The sequence below is a fragment of the Berghia stephanieae genome, chromosome 4, assembly GCF_034508935.2.
Source record: "Berghia stephanieae isolate SIO BIC M18660-M18661 chromosome 4, UCSD_Bste_1.3, whole genome shotgun sequence".
NCBI classification, from domain to species: Eukaryota; Metazoa; Mollusca; class Gastropoda; order Nudibranchia; family Aeolidiidae; genus Berghia; species Berghia stephanieae.
The window spans coordinates 63,533,052-63,553,637 of NC_088363.1; the positions used below are offsets into that span (position 1 = coordinate 63,533,052).

Consider the following 20,586-nt stretch of genomic DNA (forward strand, 5'->3'; position numbering starts at 1 on the left):
TTAAAACGATTGATTGTAAGGGAGAAATTTGCGCGGAAAGAAGATTAAATTAAATTAAATATATTATCAAATATAGTTTATTTCCTTTACATCATTTCATTAATGGTTAAGTTCCCTGCAAGCTATGATCTCGTTGCTGCAAGTGACTGTCTACTTGTCTCATCCATCATTGTCATATTTTTATGCATTTGGACACGTTTTCATTCACGAAGGGGACGTAATTCTGAAGGTAGTTCTCGGCGCTTCTCGGCGGAACTTGAAACTTCTAAGGTCTAAATTCTAAATCTGAAGTCTGTTTACTACTGTTTCTTTACTTCATTTCTCTGTTTCAAATGTCAGGGAAGAATACAAAGAAAAAGGATACCTCTGCCAGTAATGCATCATCATCTTCATCGACCGAACCCTTTGAACTTGAACAACAGTTTATTTTAAGACTTCCTCAGGTAATCTTGAAGTTGAAGTCGGATGAAATGTTCATTTCATTTCGGTAAATCATTTCGAGTTGAAGTTGTGTTAAAGTTAAACTGTTAACTGTTAACTTACTTAGACTTAGTAAAGTGACTAGAGAGGCGAGTCTTCTGCGAACCAAGTCCTTGAAAACCCAATTCGCATGAAAATGTGGAAAAAATGTGAGGTTTTTGTCCTAAAAAGTGGAGTTGATGGCGGGTATTTTGGTGGCGTTTTTATGCACCTCCGGCTCCGTTGGAGTTGGAGGTGTACAAAAACGCACCGTTTTTATGCACCTCCGTTGGCGGTGATGGTAAATTAATGAAAATGTTGCTGCATACGTCCATGAGGTTTAAATAGTTTTAGATTGTAGTTGTAGTTTAGCACGCTGCTTAGTGGTGATTACCGATGGTACGTTTATACAACGACAATAAATTAAAGAATAATAACAATAATTTAGGTACTTTGGTAAAAAATTCAAATTGGATTGAGCTCCATGAATCCTATATCATTTTAAAGTGCTTTTCAACACGATTCTAATGATACCAAAATTGTGAAAATCAGATAAGCAGAAGAAAAGTTATGTTACTTTAAATAGGCTGAAAAATGGTCTTCTACTTCTATTTGCCTTTGTGACCTGAAAATTGTTGCATTTCCGGTAGTAACCAACATTTGGATTTCAAAACTGGTCTAAAATGGCCGCTAAGATTTGAGAAAGGATTTTGCTGGAACGAATTTCATGGATGCGGTATACAACTTTGCCCTGAATTTAATTTTAAAGTTAACATGTTTAGTAAAGGCCATCATGAAATTTTGATTTACTAAGTTCTAATCTTTTAATTATCCAAAGCTAAATTATACCTTACTTTATCCACAATCAAAAGATATACTAAATTGTCATTGATTTTAAAATAAACTACACCAAACGATAGAGTAATTTCTCCTGAAGAAAATAAGACATAAATCATAAAATCCATCCATAAACAAAAAATCTATGGAACTTTTTCTGAGACCCATCACTCAAAAGTCCAAAAAATCGGGTCACAGCCACTAGCCCATTTATCGGCTCCCTGCTGGAGGGTCAAATGGACGTTTACCAAAGTACCTACAATAATATGAAGAATTAAAAAGAAACATGGCACACAAATACTGATCTCAAATAAATAAATAATTTTTGGAAAATTAAAATCGGAAGTTTTTTAAAAACATGATAAAAAGTTTTTGAAAAAAAAAACTAAACAAGCAAAAATGAGGTCTTTCTCAATGACGTAAACTTAAAAATAAAAACAAATGTCTACAATGGGAATCGAACCCAGTACTTTCAAGGTTAGAGTCTGACAGTTTGTCCACTGCGCTACGGAGCCACCTGACTGTTCATCACATTTAATATTAATAAGGTCTTTCTAAAACATTATTTTACCTTCAACTTCAATGCAACTTCTATTTTCTGGTTTTATATTTCGATTTTTATATAAATTTATTAACAAAAACATCCTACAGATGTCACAATATAACTTTCGCCGTGTCCAAATACAGAAACACAATATCGCTGATGTAATTGGGTGGGATGCGCATGCGTGACGGAGGTGTATAAAAACGTTAAGATACACTGTCATCGGAGGTGCATAAAAACACTACGAAAATAAAATAATGAGCGAGTGTATTAACTTTGATGAAATTTGGCAAGGGTATTCTTCAATTAATTGTCTATCGATGTATGAATTACCTAATTAAAATGTATCCATATTTTAATTTAATTTTAAAAGTTATTATAATTAAAATATTGATAAATTTTTATTTCATTAGCTTTCTGAGAAATACAATTAGAATGAAATACACTGTTAGAAAGCTTTTTTTGTGCCCCTTAAAGTTTAAAATGATACCAAAATAACACCATGATGACCGAAACATCAGTAAAGGGCCAAAAATAAAGTTCCAAAAAACGAGTTTCACCTTACAGTGAGCCTATCGGTGGCCACTGGACTGGAGATATCAAAATCAAAGTGCCTAGCGAAGCTAATTTTTTGCTTTCAGATAATAGTTTCCTTTAATATAGATAATTAGATTATTGCTTACAGAGAATACAGCGTTTCCACCAAGAGAGCTGTCAGAGTATCGCAACTTGGACTTCAATTATCTATAATCGTTTTGTCATTACGTGTCTTTCTATGAAAACAGGAAGATTTGGTGTTAGGTCAAAGATCGAATCTCGCTTCTAAAAGGTTGCAGTGCTACGGGGTTTGCTCTCCCACCCCTTTTCTTCGATCAAACATGTCCTTTTTGTGGTCTCATTATATCAACACTTTTTCTTTTTTTTCACTGCAGGATGCAGCCTCCTGTTTGCATGAAGATCTGAAAGAGTCATCAAATGTTCAAATTAAAGACAAGCTCTTTATTGAGATGGATCATGACATGAGGCATGGAAGGGTGCGATATGGGGGAGATATTTTTTTCGCTAAGGTAATTCAGTAGTTTTTCTTACTCTATTGTACTCTTTGTACTTGTCAGAGATTGCCACAGGTACAGAGCTGCCAACCTACTGCAAAAAAATGCGGAATTGTGCGTATTTTCAGCGATTGTACGCATTTCCCCCAAGATTGTACCCATTTTCAGTGTACGGATACTGACCTCTTAACAATTGATGCTTCCAAGATGTCAAACTTGCTTCCAAATTCTGACATTGATGTGGGCTACAAATGTAGAAAATTAGTGGAGAAAGACCTAGATGTAGAGCAACAAGACAAATTTTACAAATCTGTTGTGTCATATTTCAAATCAGGGGTTGAATACCTTCAGAAGAAATGTAATTTGAATGATAAAGCCATTGTGCATGCCTGTGTAGCAGACCCAGACAACCAAATGTGTTCCTCAGTGGTGGACCTGAATTTTTTTGTGGAAAGATTTCTTTCATTACTCCCTGCTGATGTGGATATCCGTCGATTTCAGGATTGTACCCATTTTTATGAAATCTCCCCCATTTTGAGGTCCTATTGTACACATTCTCATCAGGTGGGGATGGCAGATCTGCATGTATATATGTATGTTTGAAAAAACTTTCATTAATTTGACTTTTGGTTAATTAAAGTTTTGATCATAATGTAGTGTACATGGTAATGAATCTATGAATAGTGTAATTTGTATCACAAAATAATTATTAATTCACAGCTAAATGTCATAGTACGGACAGGTTAACATTCCAGATTGTTTGTGTTTGAAAAGGGGACAAAATGAAATGAAAGTACATTTATTTTCCCTGATTATGACAACTCATTTATTAATTATTACATTATTAAATAGAATAAATTCACACTGGTCTAGTAATTGTGTTGTCTCTCCTCTCTCCTTCTTTCCCCCCCCCCCCCCCCCCCCACCCCCCATGTTATTGATACTTTTACTGTATTATTTTTACTAGATATTTATTTATTATATGAAGGGTATTTAATATTTTTCTTTAGATTTTTATCAAACAAATTTTTTTTTCTCTAGCTGCTCGACATGCCTTGTATCATAGAGTCTCTAAAAACAGTTGATAAGAAAACTTTCTACAAAACTGCAGATGTTTCACAGGTATGAAAGTTTCTCATTTTCTTTTTCTCTCTCTCTCTCTCTCTCTCTCTCTCTCTCTCTCTCTCTCTCTCTCTCTCTCTCTCTCTCTCTCTCTCTCTCTCTCTCCTCTCTCTCTCTCTCTCTCTCTCTTTCTTTCTTTCTTTCTTTCTTTCTCGCTCACTTCCATCTTTATATTTGAGCTGATTTGTATATATATATATATACATCCTCACCATCCATTCACTAACCAAAAGGAAAACAAAAGACTTTATTGTTTTGTTAGTCGCCATAAAAAAATTAGAAAAATAATCGAGGAGAGTTCATTATTTGGAGCACAGAACTAATGAGGATATTGTCTCAGTGCATGACATAATCAGTCGGAAGGTGAAAGTGAAAATTTTGGATTTGCATTTTTTGCATTTTCTGAATATGCTCTCCAGAGCATTTTAATCTTTATTTGATGTAAATCGGGTGATTTTTCATGAAGTCATGGTCAGATGTATGGGAAAGGTATCCAGTAACTTTTCTAAAGTTTTTCAACTTGACTAGCTGTACAAAATTAAATGTTTAGAAGTGAAATTAAGCTTTGATGTACAAAAAGGTTTGATTTAATCATTTATGACAAGAACTCATTTTTGATAAAAATTGACCTTCTAACTAAACTTAGCAACATCTGTTCAAAGCTTTCACCATCCGACTAATTATGTCATTCATTGTAACATTTTAGAAGAGGTAGAGGATTGAGCAGGAGGATAGGAACCACTGATGTCAATAGTCAAAAAATGGAAATTGTCATAGTTTGGACACATTGTCCGCCATGATAATCTGTGCAAGACTTATGCAGAGCACTGTGGAGGGACAAAGGAGAAGAGGAAGAGAGAAAATTATGGCAAGACAACTTCAAAGAGTGGACAGGTCTGTATCTCAATAGCCTACTGGAAAAGGCCAGGGATCATGATGAATGGTGTAAGGTTGTAAAGTCTGCATCCTGCATGTCCCCCTGTCGATCAACTGGTCATGGGAATGAGTGTCTCGCCAATCAAAAATTTGGAAATTCAAGGGGTCAGTTCATTGTTTAATGAAAGATCATGTGGTTTTCCCACTTATTTGAAGTCAGTTTAAAACCGCATCACGTGAATCATTTTGAGATATTTTTTTAGATAATATTTGAATTATTACCTCTTTTGCTTTATCTAACTTTGTTTCTGAACACAATTCTGTGCAATGATTATGCTTTTAAATAAAGTATGTGTTAGAAACTTCAGTTTGACAATGAAGAAAACTTGAGCTTTTATATAGCATGATATCCACTAAATGTGGCTCAAAGCACTTTACAAAAGGACTCCTGACCAAAAAGCTACACGTAACGTTTAGAACGAGACATAACGCCTATAAGGCGATATAACGACTTTTTCTGGCAGAGACAATGCTTTTAACTGTCATTTTACACTTGAGTATGGTAAGAGAATGTGAGTAAAGAGCCTTTTTGAAGGATTCAACTATGCATCGAGTGAGGCTCAATCCCATGGCCTTCTCAATCGACAGCGAGCATCATACCACAAATCTACACAAGAGAATAGTGTCTGTACAATTAGCTTTGTTCATTATTTTCATATTGCTTGAATTTTTATTTGACAGATGTTGGTGTGTAAAAGAGATGAAGAATGGTTACAAGACGAGTCAGAGAGTATGAAGAAAAAGGATAAAGAAAAGAAATATGCCTGGAATCATGGATGTTAGTAATGGGGGGTTACTTGTATTATAATTATTTAACTTTAAATGCACAAGTCTTGTAACAATACAGTCAAAGCCACACAATTCGAACAGCATTGTCACAAAACTTTTCCAATTAAGCGGTGTTCAAATTAACGGATTCCATGGCTGTTCATCATCATGAGGGAACCACTTATCAAGACTGCACGCATGTATTAAGTGTTGTAGTATTTTTAGGTATTATGTATAAAAGACTGAAGGGCTAGAGCTCAGGTGGTCACTGGTTCGGATAAGTAAGGTATTGTGTATTTCAAAATATTCAACATTACCCGTGTTTGGTCGTGATGATGGTGGTAAAGAGAATGACTATCTAATGACCACTCATTTATACAATACAATTGTTACACTTGTACCTCTCAGACGTCAGTCCAAAGAGACAGCTCTTCGAAAGCTAACAATAATTTGCATAGTTCCCTGTGCTCGTATGAATTATTTGTTGTATACAAGACACTCAAATTATGAAGACTTAAAAATAAAATAAAAAGGGGAATGTTTGTAAGCGACTACATTGTGAATCTACAATTTGTGTTGTTATTACTCTTAATAAAGACATTTTTTGTGTGCTGTAAATTGAAGAAAAAAAAAATTAAATATAAAGTTAATGTAGCTCTGAATTCATTCCAATTAACTGGTATACATTTCGATTAACTGTCAGCATTTATATCAAACTAAATTCTATCACTGACAGTTTGTTCCAATTAAGCAGTTGTTCTGAAAGCAACCAAATTACCAGTTTCAACTATAACTCCTCTGTTGTCACTGTTAATGTTTGTAATCTACTTTTATCCCCCTTTTTTTAGATAATGGAAAGCTACATACTTGTCCAACTCGTGTTGAACTGCAATTTAGTTATTCGAATCTTTTGATATCATTATTCTTGCGGTGTTGTTTTATTGCATTCCCCTTTCTTAACATTCCTATATTTTCTTTGTCTTCTCAGTGACACCATCTTTAAAGAATGTGAGGAAACGGAGATTCAGGAAAACATTGAAAAAGAAGGTAAGTCGTTGTATGTTGTTATACTTTTCGTTATATTTTCTTTGATATTCCCAATAGTCTCTATGTATTGACAACAATGAAGGAATATTTATAAAACTGTTTTTCCTCAAATTTATGTCAATGAAGAGGGGAGGGGGTTATTTTTTTGTTTTGTTTTGATTTATAACCTTTACCGCCACTCCCTAAAACGCACCCTATTCACCACATGTGTGGTCTTTTAGACCCGCCTATAGCTAAATAGAGATTTATTTCTTACGTCTCATTCGCCACTCGCGGGTCCTCTTAGACCCGGTGACTTGGGAAGAGAGAAGTATTTTGTGCCCCCGATTCGCCACACGCGAGGTCTTTTGGACCCAGCCCCCCCCCTCTCTCTCTCTCTCTCTCTCTCTCTCTCTCTCTCTCTCTCTCTCTCTCTCTCTCTCTCTCTCTCTCTCTCTCTCTCTCTCTCTCTCTCTCGAATAATAATAATGAAGATGATGATGGTGATAATAATAATAATAATAATAGTGATGATGATGATAATATAACAATATCAGAGTGGCCAACCTTCCCGATTATTTCGGGAAATTCCCTAAATGGATCCACCGTTCCCGATGTCCCGAAACTGCGTTTTTTTCCCCGAAAAGAAACCATCGTAAAAAAAGACGCTGATGCAGCATCAGAGAGGATATTTAGTTTGGTTAGGAAGAATAGAACTGAAAGCAGATCTCAGTTGAGCAATGCCACTCTAAACAGTCTTTTACTTAATAAAGTTAGGGTCTCCTCATCAAGCATGCCACCTGTCCAATTGACTGACAAGTTCTTGCAAAAATGCAAGAGATCCACCATGGATAGCTTGCATTCAGAAGGCAAATAATAGCAGTAAACAAAGCCTGTTATCATGTACATAGTGTAAAAAGTATTGTAGTGATGCTGTGGTCTCAATGTGTGTGTAGTTTTTTTGTTTTAAATTGTCAAGTCATATTTATTAATAGTATAGAGGCTGTGACTTCTGCACCAAATTCAATAGAGGGCATAATGCACCTCCTAAGCTTGGATAGAGGATATATATGTCAAAAGTTACCCCTTTCACTTCCAAGGTTTACAGGTATGTCAACTTAATGTCTGTTTTCATTTTCATTCTTTGTTAAGTATTAAATTAGTATTAGGCTGTGTATTACTTCACTCTTAACATTATTGTGCGGTAACCAAAAATTTTCCCTAATTCAGTTTCTGAAAAGTTGGCCACCCTGCAATTTTATAATAATAATAATAATGATGATGATGATGATATTAATTTGATAATAATTTGTGTGTTGGTACGTTATATTCGGCTGGTGATGTTGCGAGTTAAAAAAAAAAAATAAACGCACAGCATCATCTGCAGGTTTGATAACCCAATTCCTAATGGGCTCATTGTGTTGTAACGGAAATCTCAAAAAAATGACGTTAAAAACGAACCCGCATTTGCAGTACTATCTACTGCAAATAACTTTAATGAATGATATCTACTACTTGCAGTACCATTGCGAATAGAGGTGGCCTGTTTTGTGATATCTTTTTAGTTATTTATTTATTAATTATTAAATTTAATTTTTCCGTCTCCTCTTTTGAACTTCGTTGTTTTTCCTTTTAATTACTCTGCCCATTATTGGGAAGCTGGGGAATAATCTGACCTGGCGGTAATTATTTTACTATAAACCAGATTTCCATACTAGGTGTATCAACAATGTCCCTAAGTATTACGAAGTTAAGCTCAACGGGTCCATTAAACTCGAATTCTAATGGAACATGATTACAAACAGCTTGGTCTTACTTCGCGGGGATTGTGTATTGTGTGTGTTGGACCCGCGATCTACAGTAGTCGGGAATCTTTTTGGGGATCGTGGATAGCTCATACAGTAGAGTCACGCTCTCCCCGGCCAGGCGGAGTTGTCGTACCAGCAAGGTCGCGGGTTCAAACCCCCATCACCGCCGCGAAATGTGTATTCTCTATTGTCTTCTGGCACTTTCCTTCTCACTTCATCTCTTGTTGTAAAGGATATATTCATCGTAAGGAAGATATAAAATGCCAATCTGGCAATCACACTTCCCTTAACTAAATAGGATTCCATAGTCTGACGTCACGTCCGCCTAGTGCTGAGGAGGTTTACATTCATGTTCCGTTTGGTCTGGTAGCTCACCAGTGTGGTGCTGTCCTTGAATGCAAACATGGATTGGTGAAGGGAGAGATGCTTTTTGTCCTTAAATATCTGAGGCAAAAACGTCTTGTTCCTCCTTACTGTCCCCACAAGAGTTAGCTTTTGGCGCAGCAGTTTTTGGGACAGCTCGAAGTCTGTGAAGTAATTGTCAAAAGTGAAGTTCCACTGAAAATAGCGCTGGACCAGGTTTAGAACAGTAGATGCTCCAACACTGCTGGCTGTATTGGGCTGTGTTCCCTTTCCAAGATATGGTGTGCCGTAGCACGGAAAGGCGTTGGCGGCATCACACACCCAAAATATTTTGATGCCATACTTGTCAGGCTTCGAGGGGATATACTGCAGAAAGGCACAATGACCACGGAAATTGACAAGTTGCTCGTCTACTGTGAGGGCTTCTCCCGGCGCATAGTGCATCTGAAGGGCAATCTGGAACTTGTTCCAAATGTCCCTGATTGGAGCAAACAGATCCCTGGCTCTTCGTTGGCTTCTCGTCTCCTTGTCGTCAAACCGCATGTAAGTCAAAAGAGACGAAAAACGGTTCCGAGAGAAACAAGCCCGTAAAATTTGCAGTCCATCCAAAACATCGAACAACATCTTTATATCTGTCATGTTTTCCTTCCTGGAGCCTGCATACAGCAAGCACCCAATAAGGGCAAAGATCTCATCCCTTGTGCAGACTGTCCATTTCATGCCTTTCACCCTCCTCCCTTCAATATTTGTGTATTTTACGCACTCGTCGATCATGAACGCCGTGAAAAACAGCAGGAATGCGCTCTCTGGTGTCTCCACATGTCCTGTTGCGGGAGTGCGGTCGTGAGGTAACCTCATAATATTGCGGGCTGGCGTTTTGATAGCTGCAGGTTTGGTCTTACTCCAATCTACCATCCGTGACTTGTAGCAGCCAGCATCTGAAGCGATGTCGTTGGCAACCACGGGCAACAGCTCGGTGTTGGTTGCAACCACAGGCAATAGCTCGGTATAGCTGGCAGTCTGCAAGTCATTATCATCATCATCATCCCCACCAACTGCTTCGTCCATTTCACCATCCTCAACGTCAAACTGATTCTGAAATAAATCTTCTTCAGATGAAGATTCCTCTTCAGAGCTGTTCTCCGGCTCAACAGACAGGAGTTGTTCCCATATATAATTTCTGTCCGCCATTTCACTGTTAAAACGAGAAACGTAATTTACTTTAGTTATTGAGTCCATTGAATGATAAAGAACTATGATACAGAGTCTATCCCGGTTTAGTAACGTTAAATGGATTGATAGCATTTGGTATCACAAGCATGACGATGGCTTGTACCGTATGAAGGGACCCCACCACCCATTACTGTTGATAGAAGCCAACATGGAGAGATTGTGTGGAAATAACTAGAAATAATCTGACTCACACTGAAACCCAGGATTATTGGATCTGTTCACTATCAGCAAAAATCATAGAGGCTAGCTAATCTATTATCATCTTTATTTCTTTTTACAACACACTCTGTGTCTGTGTCTCCTGAAAAGAACCAACGTGTAAAACCTGCAATGTCCTTACCAACTTCAGCTATGCACATGAACTGGCTGCTAAGTAGTAGGACTAGTTTGGGTTATGTCATAACCATATTGTACTAGTTTATACAGCTAATGATGAATTTATACTAATTACTCACCTCAATAGGCAAAATACAAAACTGGCAATTGTAGTTGTAGAAATATATCGATATTTTGTAAAAGCAGAAGTAATAATATTTGTAAACTGTCGCAGGGAAAATGAGTAGAAAAGGTCATGAGTACACATGACATAGACTACACACGGCTAGGTCAGGTCATGACTCGGCGCATTCTTTTAGGACACAACAAGATTATTTTGTGGAATCATGCCAAAATCGACGTTCAAAAATAACCCATTACAACCAATTGATACCAAAGTCAGAAAGTGCACTATAAATTAGTATTGCGTTGATCACTCTGTTGTATTGTAAATACAGAAACATCTGTGTAAATAGTAATCTATTAAGACATTCTCCCTGCCACTATTCCAATAGACTTATACAAAATATCTATAAATTTTGCTTTTGGCAAAAAGAATGCCAAATTGGCAACCATAGTTGATACGTAAGTAAGTGACACGTCGGGCACGCGGGTCTGAAAGACCACGCGAGTGGCGAATGGGGCATGAGGAATAAAACTCTCTTTGTGCGTTACCGGGTCTAACAGACCCCGCGAGTGGCCGCGCTAAAGAATTTTATAGGGTTGTGAAAAAAATTCATATAAAATACAATTTCCAGGAAAATTTTTAAAAAAATCAACCCTCATAACAAAAAATGGTTGAAGGAAGCATATCTAGAGTTTCAAGTTTTTATTTACTCATTCAAAGACACAATGACAGAATATGTACTTGGGGTGGGTCTAATAGACCCACGAGTGGCGGTAAAGGTTAAAGATGCAACAACCCTTACAACGCATTCCGAATACGGAACAAAAAAAAGAAAGAAACTAATATTGTACATTTCTCAATATTTTTCTCTGTACAGTATATGGATCAACCCGAGGTGGAGAAAGAAGTAAGGAGGTTATTCCGCTATGATTCTGAGGCTGTTGAAGTCAAGCACGAAATTATAATTGATGATGAAAAGTCACTAACTGATTCTGGGCAATCAAAGGTAATATCATATTGATTTTTTTTACCCCCCCCTCTCTCTCTCTCTCTCTCTCTCTCTCTCTCTCTCTCTCTCTCTCTCTCTCTCTCTCTCTCTCTCTCTCTCTCTCTCTCTCTCTCTCTGTATGTGTGTGTGTGAAAATAAGATAATTGAAATACCCCAGTGAATGATTTGTGTCATATTTGCACTTTCTAAAGGACATTTCAAATGAAAGGTAGTACCGTACTGGATTTCATGTTATTTCATATTTTGCATTTTGATTATGTAGATAATTGAATTGGAAAGTGTGAGGAAAATTGTAAAGGCTAATTCAGTTGTTCTTATATATCAGTTGTAATATGATATGATTATCTGATGATATATATTGCAAAGCATAAGGTTTATTTATTTCTGAATTCTTTGTTCCTCAGAGTTTAGACGGTGGGTCTAAACAACATGCAGGAAGAGGAACAGAAGAAAATGCCTCCATGGATGTTGGTGAGTGCCGTCTAATTGATTTTACACTTTTACTTTATACTTTTCTTAACAGTAGTTTTGTTATTTTGCTAATTCAATTGATGCCTATTCTTCAGATTGATAATAATGTAAATCGTTTTGAAGAGACCAATCACAAATAGAATAATTATGTCATGTAAACTTTAAATTTATAATTTCTTCTTTCATCACTTTTGTATACTTTTTTATTTTTAATTAAAAAATAATCTAAAATGCTGGAACAATTTCTCCCATTGGCATACCAAAATAACCCCCCAAAAGAACTGATGTCACTGCTTATGAATGAGATCAAAACATATTTTATCAACCAGCCTCATATTTTGGAGAACTAAGCTCATCAGAGGAGGAAGAAGAGGATGAGAAAGATATCAACATTATGGACAGCGGAGAGGAAGATGCTTCCAGGGGACCTTTAACCCCCAAACCTGGCTCTTCTCTGGGAGAACGAGATTTATCAGAATCAGTTGATGGAGCTGTTGTTACAGACTCAGATACAGGTAAGCAAGTTCACTCATATTAGTAAACCAGTTCTGCCTTCTTTGTTTTGGTTTTTTTTTTTTTTTGGGCTCTGGTAACTAAACTCAATATTGGCAGCACAACATTTTACAAAACTTAATTTTTCTTATCTTGTATATGTGGAAAGTCTCTTTGTTAATGAATGATGTGGATATTAACTATATTGAAACTGCTCAGTGTAAGTCAACATATTCATAGAAATTATGATATCTTGTAGCTGTTCCTTCTGTAGGTATCAGCATAAAAACAAATGTATCATCTCTGAAGTTCTTTTTGTCTTTCATTTATATTGATGATAGGCACAATAAGCCTGTCATTGAAAGTGGTGGGATGGAACAATGCTTGTCCAATCTACAATCATAGAACTGGTCCAATTCAATAACTTTCCCAGCATAGTATAATTCACATCCTACGATCTCAGTTACAACAGAAAATGTTAAAATCTCCTGTTTTACAATCTATGTATCGTGGTAGGGCAAGTAAAAGAAAAAGAAATCATTGTGATTTAAAGCCATACTGTTGAATGATGTGAGCATAGTTGTTTGTAATTATTTGTATGAAACAGTAAATGTTAAAGTCTATAGTTAGACTGGAGAGGGACATTAAATCTCACCTTCAGGCTACAGTTTTTTTCATATTTTGAAGAGAAAAAAAGAAAATACCATTGAAAATTGTTGGTGATATGTGTTTTACTGACACTTCTTCATGCCTTCTCATCATAATGTGTTTTTCTGTATTGTGATAGTTATTGTGTAAAAAATGTCCAAGTTAGGTGGGATAGGGTTACTTAATAGATTCTCATTTTCCATCAGCCACAAATTGTTTATAGCAAATCTATCTCTTAATTTTGTTTTACAGTGGAGTTACAAGATAAACTTAAGGAATTGGTGAAACAATTAGAAGAAATTCGTGAACGGCGATCCCACCAAGAAGATCAGCTTGCTACATTAGAAGATGAGGAACTCAAGGTAGGAATGAAAGAATTTACATTTAACATAGGACATTCAGGCAGTCGTTTATGTTCTGTTAAATTTTTACTATAAAGTTGAAAGTTTAACATTTAGTTTTTTATTGAATAAGAAAATGTTCTCATATGAGATACTACAGAAGAGTGTATTTGATTTATTGTACTGTGGATGAGTTTACAATTACTAGTATCTGTGTTTGCCTAACCTTTTCTCTGAAAAAGTGTGTTTGAAACAATACTAGACAAAACAAAAATACAAGAAAAAAAGTGCCTTCCATGAATAGAAATTGAACCTCAGACCTCCAGATTACTGGTCAAATGTGATGCCATTACATTGGACGACCTGAATGCTTATTTTCTTCACAAGAGTTTATGTTTCTGTTGTGAACACTTTTCTACATCATTACAAACACTGAACCAAAAGAATTAGGGCGGAGACAAAGAGTATGTCCCAGTTTTATTTTAAAAATATGAAAATGGAAACATTGGGACCTGTAATAAGGAGGTCTTAGGTTTGATCCTCACATAAGGCAGGCTGATTTTTCAAATTTTTTTGGATGCTTTTTTCTTGCATATTTTTCTTTCTGCTTTGTATGACAATGTTTCATGCATCATACATATTCCGATTTGTATTTTACATCAGTGTCTGTATCCAATTATTTTCAAGGTAACTTTCTTTGTAATGCTGGGTAACTAGGAACCAGTGTTATCAGATAGTGTTCACCAAGTGATCCACCGTTTAGAAAATTGAACTACCATTCTCATAGATAGCGCATGATGATTAAGAAAATTAGAGTGGATCGTGTATGAGTATTACACATGGCAATAAATTGAAGGGGGAAGGGGGGTGTAGCTGATTAGATAGAGCTCAGGGTATTTCACTCTAAGATGTTAGTTTGCTTTCATTTTCTCTTGACTTGACCCATTTTGTAATTTATGGTATGGAGCATTGAATCCGTGAAACTGACAAAAAAAACTAGAATAAGTCTGGGAGTTTGTGGTTGGTACCAGGGATTTGAAGGGGAAAATGAACATTTTTAAACACTTAATGATATCAAATCTCCATATCAAACTTGCATTCATGTAAACCTTATCAATTTATTTTCAAAATTTCTTTCACATTTACAAATCCATTTTTATAAAGTCATTAGAATTTGGTCAGATTTCTATAGTTTTGTTTGTACCTGCTGTATGTTTTATTCATCTTATATATTAGCTTCGTTTTTAAAACTTATATGTGCTTGACACATATTCTAGAATTATTAAGATCTACAAGTTCAATGTGTCTCATCATGGCTGCCATCAAAGTAAAAATTATGGCTCTTTAAAAAAATTTTCAGGGTGAGATGCAAGAGGCCTTGAATTCAGTTGTCAATGAGGAAAATGAAAAGGAGAGAGAGGTATGTTCTGAATCATCTTTTTGTGGTAATATGTTATTGGTTATTACATATTTACAGTCGACTCCGGATAAGACGATGCCCAGGGGAACTGAAAATAAAATCGACTTAACCGAAAATCAACTTAACCGGAGTGTAACCAAATGAGCAAATGATATGTGTGTGAATAAAACAAGCCCATCTAGAATAAGTATGACCCTTCTTGTCACGCTTTCTGCTGCTGTTGCTTGGTCGCATCAAATTGACCAGAGAAATCAGAATACATAAAAAGCTGTATTTGAGATCAAAAAGCGGAATCAACTTACTGTTATTGACTATTGACATGATTTACAACAGAAAATGTCAGACAATCCAAAAGTACTCAAATGATACAATGTAAAAATGTGCAATTTGTTTAAAGACTAAACGGGGGTCAAATAATAATAGAGGACACAGTCTCAGAGCAGAGCATTGAATGGATGGATTTAATCTTTTCAGGACACACACTTAATTAAACAGACGCAAGTGCCATACACACACCCGCTCTCCTCTCGAGCTGGCTCATGCACAAATACACAGGGCTAAAATTAAAAATGGAAAGAATCCCACTGTACTCAATAATACTACCGATTGGAGCCTACATATAATATTACCTAGGTCATTGACCTCACATATTGGAGTCATCATAATAATATATCTTCCGTTAACCCCCTCCCTAAAATATATTATTATTTGACATTAACTGCACACAATTTGAAGGGACTAATCAGACACACACAATGTGTGTTGATTGACCATAGGAGATGCTGATGCCATAGCTCACTTCTTTTTTTTTTTACTAGAGATTTTTTTTTTAAATGATTTTTTTCCTCGATTGGTAAGCTGAAAAGCGGAATGTTTGCCTTGAATGGGGAATGTAGACCAACTAAGTGGAATTATTCAGCGAAGCGTAGGCACCTCAAGATTAAGGTCATGCTTCTTGTAAATCGTCGAGACAGAAATGGCTGGTATGCCAATTTCCTCAGACTTTTCAACTGCATCGATCAACTATATCTTTCTTTTCAGCGATAGGTTTGCCATTGTAGTTGTGACTTGACTTGGAGTCTTGATAAAATTGATACTAATTAATAGGGCCATATGGCCTGGGATTAGAGCAAAAATAAATTATTTAAATCTTGAACTTGAAGTTGCGACGATGTAAAATGTGAGCTGGATAAATCAAAGCTATTGGATACTACTTTGTACATTGAGCACGGACACCAGGCAAAGCACCTAAATCACATCGGTGTGCGTCAATCGTTCGCGGATATTCTTAACCAATGAAAATTCTTACTGGCAGCTTTTTTAACCAGTGGAAACATTTGTTTATTTGTGATTTTATTGTGGTTATGAGTGATAAGAACATCGACTTAGCGACATCGACTTATGTGGAATTATTTTTTTTTACTAATGTAATACAGGGGGAGGGACCAAGGAAAAAAATCGACTTAAGCAAGGTCGACGTATCCAGAGGGCACTGTATCTGAGAGATACATTTTCCATATATATTGGACATGGATTATGGCATTAAAGTGTAGCAAGCACGATTCAATTTCTTATCAGACACTTAGTAATATATCATTCAGGGGTAAATGATGTGTGATTCTGTAGCTCAGTTGGTAGATCACTCAACATATGTCAATGAATCTAAGTTGTGGATTACTCTGTCCACCCAGCAGCGATAGGATACATGGGCCTCTCTGTTATGTAATGAGGGTATTCCTCTTAGTAGGATCCTGTGCTTGTGTCTGGATGAAACTTTAAGGTGATCTCAAACTTTGATGGTATGCTCCTGGAATATCCATCTGTTCCCTATTTAAACCAATTCCCCTCTGTCTTACTTTTTCTTGGGTGCTTTGATTGTAAATATAGAATATCTCAACTATACCGTTTTCTTCTTTTTAGCGGCAATGATATTACCTAAATGTGTTGCAAGCTTAAAAACAAACAACCCTTTCAGTTTCAGTGGATGTATTAAATCATTTCAAGGATCAGATGACCAGAACTTTTAACATCACTGATATTCCCTGTTTTATAGACTTCCTCACCAAACAAAACTAGGCCTATATTAGTATTGACACAATGAGTCAAAAAGGGTTACTGTGTTTCAATTTTCTTTTTGATTCTATAAGTATAATGCGTCATTTAACATGAAATATCCATATTAAGTATATAATAACTAAATGAACCTGAAAAATATTATGTTTTAAGTTTTCACTTTTTTCCGTTACTATAATAAACTTTATAGAATATTCCTTTAATTGGTATTTAAATCGTGATTTTTTTTAATGACAAAAAAGGCCCGATAACCAGCAGTTTTGCTGGGAACAAATCTCTGGTAATCATTGAGTTAAATATCAAAAGTCCATGTCTTTGTCATCATCTTTGTCTTTTTTATCTTTCCCCAGTTGGAAATCCTGTCTGCAATGTTGAATCAATGATTCCAGGAAGCCTCTATTCATTCAGTACCTATAATGTAATGATCCCATCATGGGGATTTCTCTGGAACTGAAGATTCCAACATGATGTACGTGCTACAGCAAATGATGCATACCCTCTGTGATGAGCATGTCAGTTACCCGCAAAAAGCTTGCTTTCATCTGATCCTCATCTGTACCAAATAGAAAAAGGGGAAATAAAGCAAGTGTTGCCATGCTTGTAATTCCACATTATCAACTCAATATTATTTTAGAAAATTGCTGTGCGAGACATTTGAGTTTTATAATATTATGGAAAAAAAGTAAGGTAATGTAATGTAATTTGAGAACAAGAAATGCATCACATGCCATCTGTATTGACAATGCCCTATCGGCTTGCCTCAATAAAATAGGGATGACGGATATTGATATTCTGAAGAAAAGTTTAGGCTTTTCTGTCACCAGTCAGGACAAAAAAGAATCGCTCTCATTTTTTTTTTTTTTTGGAGGGGGTGGGGTTAAAATTTCTTTTTATTATTGACACAATTGGCAATCTCCCCCTCCTCGGCGACCCCCCCGAAATACAAACACAAATTCTGAGAAAGTTCAATTTTTGAAAGGGAGATTGTTTTTAAAAATGTGATTTTCAAAATACCAAGCTGTAACCTAAGCAATGAAGGCCATGGTCGACCAACCAAAGTTAATATCAAACTTGTCAATTGTCACTCTTAACCCTATTTCATTGAATAGGATTCCAGATCTGCTATTCTACCAATGCAAAGAGTCAAGTCAAAAGCCTAACAAAACAATACCGAGTGCATATATATCATATTTTCAAAATAAATAAGCATGATACAACACTGTAGCTCGACTGGTTCAAAATTTAAGAATTTTTATATTGACAATTTCTCCTTATACTGATACTACAGTCCGGCTTCATCTCTACATTTAGTTTTAAATAATAAGTTAAAACATTACATTCAATAAAATTGACAAGAATAGTTAAATACTTACGTGTAGTGGTAAATTTGTTTATTCCAGCTGATGGTAGGTTAGTAGTTGAAGAACATTCCGATAATTCCTTGTCGACCTCGACAGGCAGATCGCCTGAAGGAATAGCCATAACAATGGCTGCTGCTGGTTTTGTTGATGGCTGGACAAGTTGCTCGTGTCACGTCATAAAATATTCAATTACTTTATCATGGACTTTCCAGTGTTTTCAATTTTTGAAAAATATTAAAGGAGGATAGTTACGTTATAGAACTGATCCACTTTTTTTCAAAATATCCACCGTATTCATAAAGAAAATTCTTCTTTAAATTATCATTACGAACAGGAAACAGAAATAAACATTGTACCTAGATGTAGATCATTTTCTTCTGTTTCCTATGAACAAACCCGCAAGAAAATCGGTTGAACCATGACCAAAAATAAATCATTTTCGAAAGCCAAACTCTGGTAAAAATATTGAAGAAATTTGGTAACTTTCTATTTTTATTTTTAAACTCTTCCTCCCACCAGTAAGAGGTGGTAAAAAATCCTTCTTCTTGGGCAATTTGACGAATCGACCATTGTGAACATCTTCTCACATCAAGATTCCAAGTGTGAATGATATAACATCTTATGACCTCTTTTGGCTGATAAAAAATTTGAGTCAAATATCCAAGAAGAGGCCCTTTACATCTTTGAAGACAGGATTTAACAATCCAGATGAGCCCTCAAGCACTACAATAATACAGTATGGTTAATAGGCATGCTTTTAATATTTATGACTTTAGAATTATTACAACACTTGTACTTTTCACAAAATAATTCGATAAAAAAGTTGAAAATAATGGTACTCACATACACAGACAACATTCACTCATTTGAACAGATATAATGATTTTAGAAGGCCCCAGACTTATAGGAAGCCCCCCCCCCCATATTCCTCTCCTCCTCCTCTGCCACCCTCTCAGCTTCCCTAGCTTTAGCCTCACGTTGGACCTCCTTCCGCTTTTTGGCAACGGCATCTGTTGCTATGTCGGCCAATTTCAGGCGACATCGATCACGCCTCTGACCAGATCTGATAGTTGAGGAAGTCACCTCAAGACCCATGTAACATGAGGGAGTGTGTTGCTATGGAGCCTTTATTCCATTCCCCAACAGCAAGGACAGTAGCCACCTCAACCCTGTTCCGTGAAACAAATATGTGCTTTGGACAGCGGAACCACAGCTGAGAATGAAAGCTCTCATTAGCATTCTGAGGCATCGCGAAAGGAGGTCGTCATCCGTCAAATGCTGGTACACTTTCTCTACATACTGGGCGACAGTCAGATTGAGATATGAGGAGAGGTGAGTTTGATGAGATTGGGGCTTCTTTCCTTCGGCCTGAGCTCGCTTGAAAAAGCACCAATTATAATATTGATCTGGTAGACGATTTGCTGTCCCTGCGGAAAATTGCAAATGAAAACCCCAAAAATTGCACCCAAAATTCCAAAAATTGCATGCAAAAAAATGGGAAAATTGCAAATTTAAGACATTGGTTTCAATAAACAGCGCACAATAATTTATTCTTGCTTTGATTCTATGACAAGCACAGTCCACCAATTTTAGTTGGTATGTATTATACAGTATTGTGTCCATATATTACATTAAATTACATTGATATTGACATTGTATACACAGAAAAGAAATAATATGCCAGGTATATACAGGGGATGCCACCAGGAGATTTTGAAAAAAAAAACCAACACTTTTACACAAATGCATGGATTCCTAACAATTATGTGGTAGAAAAGCTCATATAATTAAGAAAATATTATTATTATTATTGTTCTTATATTTCCTAGTAACAGTACATCTATACATCATCATAATACAGTGGAACTCGAGAGTAACGAAATCGAGGGGACTGGCCATAAAAACTTTCTATTTCTGAGTTACATTCATGAATATATGTTTATGATAGTATATTAAACACCCATAATTTAGAAAAATATATATATAATAGATTGATGTTTGCAATAAAACTATTATTAAATAGCATAATGTCATATGGAGGGTAACAAATGACATAAATTTTGTTCCTCCTTACAACTTACATGATTCCTTTCATTTTTTTGAAAATATATATATATATATATATATATATATATATATATATATATATATATATATATATATATATATATTATCTAAATC

General features: G+C 35.8%; 1 protein-coding gene and 1 long non-coding RNA gene across 2 annotated transcripts; one reads left to right on the forward strand and one right to left on the reverse strand.

The window, feature by feature from the left end:
- The first annotated feature begins 225 nt into the window (after positions 1 to 225).
- LOC144970998 (transcription initiation factor TFIID subunit 7-like) lies at positions 226 to 20,078 on the forward strand. The gene is made up of 11 exons (XM_078911276.1): positions 226 to 443; positions 2,773 to 2,907; positions 3,934 to 4,014; positions 5,632 to 5,728; positions 6,707 to 6,765; positions 11,468 to 11,596; positions 12,004 to 12,070; positions 12,400 to 12,585; positions 13,463 to 13,572; positions 14,912 to 14,971; positions 17,395 to 20,078. The coding sequence occupies exons 1-11, from the start codon at positions 333 to 335 to the stop codon at positions 17,425 to 17,427; spliced, it is 1,068 nt and encodes a 355-aa protein (XP_078767402.1). The 5' UTR covers positions 226 to 332; the 3' UTR covers positions 17,428 to 20,078.
- Positions 17,479 to 18,543, reverse strand: LOC144970999 (uncharacterized). Its single transcript, XR_013645056.1, has 2 exons — positions 18,418 to 18,543; positions 17,479 to 17,597 (listed from the first exon to the last, which is right to left on the reverse strand). It is a non-coding gene; the product is annotated as an uncharacterized LOC144970999 (long non-coding RNA).
- Positions 20,079 to 20,586: the final 508 nt, after the last annotated feature.

Bases quoted from the DNA above. Each gene is read 5' to 3' on its own strand.
- LOC144970998 (XM_078911276.1), top strand. From the start codon at position 333: ATGTCAGGGAAGAATACAAAGAAAAAGGATACCTCTGCCAGTAATGCA. The intron at 6,766-11,467 runs GTAAGTCGTTGT...TTCTCTGTACAG, and splicing joins GGAAAACATTGAAAAAGAAG to TATATGGATCAACCCGAGGT. The intron at 13,573-14,911 runs GTAGGAATGAAA...AAAAATTTTCAG, and splicing joins TAGAAGATGAGGAACTCAAG to GGTGAGATGCAAGAGGCCTT.